General features: G+C 45.5%; 1 protein-coding gene across 1 annotated transcript in view; it reads right to left on the bottom strand.

Moving 5' to 3' along the window:
* Nucleotides 1-5,557: 5,557 nt before the first annotated feature.
* The window catches only part of Lama4 (laminin subunit alpha 4), a 142,710-nt gene continuing 140,541 nt past the window's right edge, over nt 5,558-7,726 (bottom strand). Inside the window, exon 38 of the mRNA XM_021173805.2 lies at nt 5,558-5,848. Within this exon, the coding sequence (XP_021029464.1) occupies nt 5,703-5,848 (146 nt within the window). The 3' untranslated portion in view covers nt 5,558-5,702. The remainder of the gene's footprint in view (nt 5,849-7,726) is intronic.

Below are 7,726 nucleotides of genomic sequence, written 5' to 3'. Positions count from 1 at the left end.
GGCTGGGACCGTCTGATTCTCAGGTTCTTGGGCACCTGAGGCACCACTGGATGCTGCAGAAGAGCTGGGAACAGACAGAGTTGGTGTGTGTGTGTTGCAGGTTGGATCTAGCCCGGGGCTGAAGGGGAAAAGAGGGGAGAGCTCTGTGTCCTGCATGGAGGAGAGAGTCCTTGGTTTGCTCTGTGAGCAGCTTGGTTTGTTGGAGGCCGTGGCTGGGAGCGCCTTCTGTGAGAGGTCAGACAGCTGGATCTTTAGGCGAAGACCTGCTCCATTGCTCCCCATGGCAGATCCCAATGAAAAAAGAAAGTCCATGGTTTTAAGGCATTATTATCATGGCAGAGAGTGGTGATGAATAAAACTGAACCTCTTTCTCATGGCAGGGAGGAGTGTCTGGGAAGGGGAGTTTATTGGCTAAGCCTCCAGGCCTTTAGGTACCTCATTAACATGGAGATCTGTCTTGAGGCTATGTGACCTGTGGTCATGTCCTCTACGTGTGGAGGGGCTTGGGGCATTGGCCTTACATGACTGATGGCCACAGACCTATGGAGAACTGTGGCCTCATGCCAGGAGCCTGGTGTCTAGGAGCATGGCAAAACGCCTATGTAGGGTCACCGGGGTTTCAAACCTTAGCTCAACGAGAGACCAGGCTGCCTATCACAGTCCACCGCCCCACAGCTCCCCTTCTTTCTTTTTTAAAAGAGAGGGGTCACTGGAGTGATTGTGTCATTTGTAGTAAACATTTTGGGTAGGGAGGCAGTATCAAAAGAAAACACTACAGAGGCCGGAGGGGTAAGACAACTAAGCCAGAGGGGTAAGGAGGGGTGGGGTTGGGGATTGGGAAGACAAGGGATTATTGACTCAATTATTCCATGGGTTGTACAGTTTGAGAGTATCAGCATCAGTTTTAAACAGCATTTGATTACTCTAGATCATGCTTTCCTTACTATCATGTAACCTCCCCCAAGTCAGCAGCCATTTGACTTTGGCAAGAGCTGTAGCTGGAAGGTCCCACGTCTGTCCTCTGTGGGACTCAGCTAGTGTCTCTGGATCTCTGCGTGTGTCTCCGGATGTGGTGTCTGGAGGGAGGCAGCTTTATTGTCCCAGGCAGGTCCCAGGAGATGGCATTGTCTCAGCTGGATCTGTGGCAGCAGGCTCTGTCCTTCTCTTTTGTGGGGCTAAACCTGTAGGGTAATCACTACAAAGGAGCAGAACCCCAGCAGGGGGATGTCTGCATAGGTGGGCAGAGAGTGTTAAGCCTGCAATGGTTTTCTTGGGAGCACATAACAGTCTGCTGTTAGAACCCTAGAAAAGCAAGGGTGTTTGAGGAATTTAGTCCTGGAAGGCATCCTTTAAGTCTGCTTTGCCTGGCTGAGGAAGAAGATATCATGTTAATTATGCATCTAGGATAGGCAGTAACAGTTTGTCTGTAAAAGAGAACTGATTGTTATTTAAGGATTGAAGAATGGTGATCAGAATAGTTGATTTGACCCGAGGAAGTAGATTAGATGACTTTTGAACCTTAAGAGAAATCTTAAACAAGTTGAAAGATTTTTTTTGGACATACATCACAAATGCTAGGAACAAAAATAAACATTTAAATAAAGAAGCAAGAAAATGTTGGGTTGAAAAGCACGAACATTGTTTCAGGTATTTCTGTTAGGAAGAACAAGCATTTAAACAAAGCCTGAAAACCTTTGGGTTAAGGGTATCAGGTGTGTTTTTCTGTTGTCTTTGGCAGGCTTAGGTGCGGTGGCTGTGTGCTCTAGCAGACAGGACCTTGTTTTCCGGTTTGTTTTTTCTTGGTTGGTATTTCCTAAATGTAAAACAGAAGGAGAGGAAAGGCCAACCTTGAAGAAAAGCTCAAAGGAATAAGCATAGAGGCTTCGTATCACAGCCAGGGACAGAGGGAGTGAGAGGCAGCATCTGCAGTTCTGTTCTGTTTGTGTTTCTAGCCAAAGTGGCAGTAGCCTGCTGGCCAGTGTGAAAGGGCGAATTGGCCTTTTGATCTATAGGGGACCTCAGGGAACAAAGGGTTGGCTCAGGGCAGGTACTACTTACTGAAAGGCAGTTCCATTAGCTATGTAAGAGCCCTCCTTGTGGGACTGGTGGAGAGGTAGGGAGTAGAGGCTAGTAACCACCTACCTAGAGCTGTTAAGTCTAAAATGAGATTTGGAGACTGTAGCTAAGAGTCAAAAGGAGGGGGAAGATGCTGGTCAGGAACACATGGAGAGAGAGAGAGAGAGAGAGAGAGAGAGAGAGAGAGAGAGAGACTAGTCTTTTGAGTTAGGTCAGTGGTTACTCACGGTCTTGAGTAATCTGGTGTTCCAATGTGGGTCTCTGTGTGTGAGTCACCAGCTGGGGGTACACTTTAGATGGTTTTGTCCCACAGTTGTTGGGTTAAATGGGGTGTTCCATGTCCACTCCACCAAAGGGCTTGGGACACTGGGGGAGGTGAGATGCGGGAGTTTTGTCTGTGCTTACCCCACACTGGTTGCTGCTGTTGGATGTTGGGCTATGCGAAGTCGTTGGACACCACTCCTGGGGTGGGGGAGCGAAGTCTGAGGTCCCTGGGGACCACTGGAGCTGGCTCCGGGGTCCCGGGCCTGCACAGAGGCTGAGGTTGTCAGGTTCTCAGAATCTTGGTCCCCCATGGTGCCGCTGAATGCCGCAGAAGAGCTGGGAATGGAGTGGGATCCCATGGGCTGGATCCAACCTCAACTAGAGACCAGGCTGCCTATCACAGCCCACTGCCCCACATTGCACATACATCTAAGCACATGTGCCCACACATACATCTACCCAAATAAATGTTATAAAAAATAAGAAGCAGGAAAATAATCGAGGAAAAAAGTGGAACCCAAACCCTTTTTTCAACATGATCAATACAATTGATAATCTCAGCAGAATTATCAGGTAGAACAGAAACCACAATAATTGATGTTAGGATTCACAGTGGAGTATCCCTGCCAATCTTACCACAAGGATAAACACCTTCTCAGCACAATGGATGCTTTAGAATTGAATAAATGTCTCCCACATTCCCTTACATTACTGGGTGTGTGCTCTCTCAGAGGGAATCTTATTTCCATAACTTGCCTCCAGGTTAACATTAGCTCATGATTATTTGAAAAGATATTCTGTTGAGGCTGTGGGTGTGGCTTAAGGATGTGGGTGTGACTTAAGGATGTGGGTGTGGCTTGAGGCTATGGGTGTGGTCACTGTGACCTCTGTGTGGTCTGCCTAGGATGACTAGAATAAATTCTGAGCTCTTCTCCCAGCACTTTGGGGGCTCTGGAGAGATTCAAGTGCTGCATCTGATAGGCAGTGTCATCCTATACTTTGATGTTTGTGCATTTTTGTCCCATGATTACATTAAGCAATTGGGATGTCATCCTTCAATCTCATTTACCTCTCCCTCCTGCCCCACACTCCTGGCTGTCCCATCTGCTCTCTTACGGGCTGATTTTGAGAACTCAAAAGGTTATAGACTTCTCGCTTTTCTGACAGCAGCTGTCAGTTCTTCCTCCGGTCTTCTCACAGCCTCAGGCAAGTCTCCGTGGCTCAGTGGAATCAAAAGAAGAAGCATCTGTTTTTCCTTTTCTCAGGAACTTTATTACTGCCTTGGAAGGTGAGGTTAGGGGAATAAACTTTATGGAAACTCTGCTCTCCTGAAATTCACTCAATATTTATTCAGTATATTCCTTACATGTCAGACACAGTTCTGAGCTCTTACAACTGATTTGTGAGCTATCCAGAAATTCATGTATTTTATGTTTTAGAAGAAAATCTTACTGTTTCGTCTACATGTACCTGCAGTGCCCTAGGAGGTCAGAAGAGGGTAGCAGAGGCCCTGGAACTGGAGTTAGAGGTGCCTGCGAGCTATCAAGTGGATGGTAGCAGCTGAATCAGGGTCCTCCACAAGAGCAGCCTTTGCTCTAACTCCCTGAGGCATCTTTCCAGCTCCTAGCCTACATTTTTGAAGTTGTATGAACTTTTTCTGAAGAGATGTGAACAGATGTTTATCACAGGGCACCAATGACAGAGATGATTCCACCCAAGTGTAGCATGGAGATCCAATGAGTTTAATTAGAATTGAAGGAGTATGGGTGAGGGATTACTTATAGAGACATGAGCAACTTACAGGTGGCGATACCACTGAAGAAAACATTCTTACAAACCTTTAATTACCTATTTTCAGGGGCCATGGGGCTTCATGAGCCTCACACCCAGCAACTGTGAAGGCCTACATATTTTCAGGGAAAGGCAGGAACTGTTGAACCTCCCTCACCAATGGGTCCAATTCCTAGCTGGGGACTGAGGTAAACATTACTGGACAAAGGGTAGGGAAATATGCCATCCTAGAACCACAGAACAATGCTGTGGTTCTCATCCCTCCGAATGTGCATCCTGAGCTGCTAAAATCACATCAGTTGGAATCTCTTTGGCTTCAACTCCCACTAAGTGCCTGATTTTCTTGTTTCATAATCCAAACTTACAAGAGAAAATATTCCATTGTTCACACTCATATTTCCATACAAGGCAGAGTCTTGTCCAGTCAGTTGTGGCTATGAGAGAAAAAGTGGAACACAGGTACAGAGAGGCCTCCTTCACACAAGGGCCTCTGTAGGGGCTCTGCCAGGAGCCATGCACAACTGATCAAAAGCACAGAACTCAATGTTTTCTATACCAAGTACTAATAATGCTATGCAGATCGAGAAGAAGAAGAAAGAAGAGGAGGAGGGAGAGGAAGAAAAGGGAGAAAGAAGAGGAAGAAGAAGGAGGAGGAGGAGGAGGACAACAACAACAAGAACAACCCTTTTCATTTTGAGTCTGGAAGAGTGAAAGCTCATTCAAGAACTGGTTTAAGTTCATGTAAATGGGGAGGCAAAGGGTTTCAGGAGGTCACTGTGTGTTCTAAGTGATAACACGAGTCAGGAGCCTTCTCATTTTTGACCATAGGAATGAGAAGTACTAACTCTAAGAAGGTGGCCTGCTGTCAATCCAGAAAATGTTAAATTATACTACAATTTCCTTTGAAAAATTTTTTTATGTTTATGTGTGTACATATGTACCTTGTTCTGTACCCAGTATACATGAGGCACTCATGGCAGTTGTTGGGAGGTCAAAGGTTAATTCTGATAACCTTACGGGGCTGAGGATCTAATTCAGCTCATCTTGGCTTGTGCGGATGCCCCTACCTTCTGAGTCATCTCCACAGCCACACAAGACACAACCTATTAGAGCTGTTACTACTGTAAAGGTGAAAACGGATAAGCTAACCTTAGGTTGTCAACAAGTCAGTAAATGAAAGGTAGGAGAAGGTAGTTGAGGACAAACAAAAGTTGGGTATATGTTGAAACGATCTTCCTCAGAGATCCAGGTCACGTTGGGCTTGCACACCAGGACTGGTTAAGCACCCTTCTACTGTTAGAGACAGGAGCAGTAGCTTTGCCAGCTGAAGCACACAGACTCAGTGTAAGGAACTCTTCCACTGCCTAAATTGCTGTCTGCTGCAGACCATTTGGATGAATTTGAATTCAAATAAGAAACAGGAAGAGGCTGGTCTCTGATTTATTGAAATCCCCTTCAACCAGGTGAGAGCTTCTGTAGGGAGGGGGAGTTCCAGTCCCCTGACCCTCCCGACCCCCACTACTGTGTTTATTTCAGTGTCAGGAACTCTCTTCAGCAGCCTTGCAGCTGTGTCAGGCTGTGGGACAGGAGCTGACGCTCACAGCACCACTGACCAGGGCTGCTTTACTGAAGCTCACCGGGCGGCCGTCAATTACAAAGTGACGGATGCAGCCTGTGAAGGGTTTGCTGGGAGCCAAACGTGGTGTCAGTAAAGACTCTGAAAAGAGAGATAGGAAAAACAAAATGTCAATTCAGGGAATTCCAAGCTCCGGTACCACCTCCTGGTGTAAACTGGAAGATTGCTCAGACTTTCAAAATGATTCTCCAGTCAGCAATGGCTCACAGTTTCTCAAGTGGGCTCCCGGGAAGAATGAGAACACATGGGGATTTTAATGTTTGTCATGCTTCTGTGATCATATTCCTGTGTATACGATGGCTGTCTTACAGAGCTGAAATTCACCATTTCCTTGTGAAGCCTCAGCCAGTGGGTTTTTGTGATCTACCTGTGCCATTCTGAGTTAATTTCCCCAAGGCCTTATTTGTTTACCATGTTTTGCTGAGAAGGGAAAAGGAATGTGCACTTCCCTGTCATTTTTTTTTCCACAGAATTATTGTTTCTGTTTAATCCCTATCTTCATTATCTGTCACCCTTAAGCCTCTGCATTTTTGCCAAGCTCATAGAATATAATGAGAAAATAATGAATTCAAATGAGGTAAAATTTAATTTTTTTCCGAGCTCATGGCTTAAGAACTATAAATAGGGAAGTGCTAAACAGCACACGTCTTTGTGTGGACACAGGTGCCTTCCTTCCAGCATGTTAGGGTACTTCTCCCATTGTAATTAGGCATCTCGAAGAAGCATTTATTAGTTATTCCGATATAATTAGGTGTGTTGGGATGATAGAAGCAATATAATTTAAAGCAACTTGGAGGGCTTATAAATATTATGAAATTAAAATCCATTTAGAGAAGCCCACTTTTATAAACACACAGTCATGGGAGCAGTGGTAGACAAGAGGGGAAAGAGAGTTGGCAAACCTGAAACTGAGGAAGTCAGATAAAGCAGGAGACCAAACCAGCAGCAGCAAGCAGCTGCCCTGGTGCAATCTCATGCAGCGCAGAGTGAGTACGCACAGAACCCGTGCCTGGAAATAAAGAAGGGAAACAACTTTCCCCTTTAGAACGGTAAGCATAACGCTCTAGCTTGAGCCTGGTGACGGCAGTGCACAGCTTTAATCCTAGCACTCGGGAGGCAGAGGCAGGTGGATCTGTAAGTTCGAGACCAGGCTGATCTACAGAGTGAGTTCCAGAACAGCCAAGGCTACACAGAAGAACCCTGTCTCCAAAAAGTTTTAGGTTTGAAAGGGACCCCAGAGATCAGCTCCTTGTATTTGTATCTAATTCACAATGGCTTCACGTTTGTACAGCAGGCTCAGTGTCCTTCATCCTTAGAATAAAAATTGAGCTAAAGCAGGAGAAGAGGGGTCTTCTAAACCCTCTGCCATCCTGTGCACAGTGGGACACAGCTTCCATGCTGCCTGAGCTGTCTGCCCTTGGTTCATGCGGAAAAATCATCTGGAGAAAATAATTAATGTAGTAATTAATGATCTGCATGATATACCATGAAATTAATTATATGCAGTGTTAGAAAAGGGTCCTAGGGTCCTGAGTAGTTGGTTAACAAAATGAACACATTTGCTTTTGTGTTTATGTGTGTGTGATAGTGTGTGGTGTATGTGCATATATGTATGTAGTGCATGTACCGATGTGTGAAGTAAGATTCATGTGTTAAGAGTCCTTCATTATCTCTCTCTGCCTTATGTTTTGGATGCAGGCTCTCTCCTCAAACTCTGAGCACATTATTTTGTTTGCAGCTACGATATTGATGCCCAGGGATCCTCCTGTCTCTGCTGCCCTCAGTGTCAGAGTTATATGCATGCTGTGGACAGTACTAAGCTTTTATGTGGGTACTGGGATCTGACTCCAGTCCTCCCTCAAGCTTCAGCATCAAGCACTTTAATGTTCAGCTATTTTCCCACCTTCTTAACATAGAATTTTAAGAGAGAATGTTTCCAAGATCAAATGAAGGCTTGAC

The sequence above is a fragment of the Mus caroli genome, chromosome 10, assembly GCF_900094665.2.
Source record: "Mus caroli chromosome 10, CAROLI_EIJ_v1.1, whole genome shotgun sequence".
In the NCBI taxonomy this organism is placed as follows: Eukaryota; Metazoa; Chordata; class Mammalia; order Rodentia; family Muridae; genus Mus; species Mus caroli.
The sequence above is the reverse complement of the archived record's forward strand: the minus strand, read 5'-3'. Positions and strand labels throughout refer to the sequence as shown.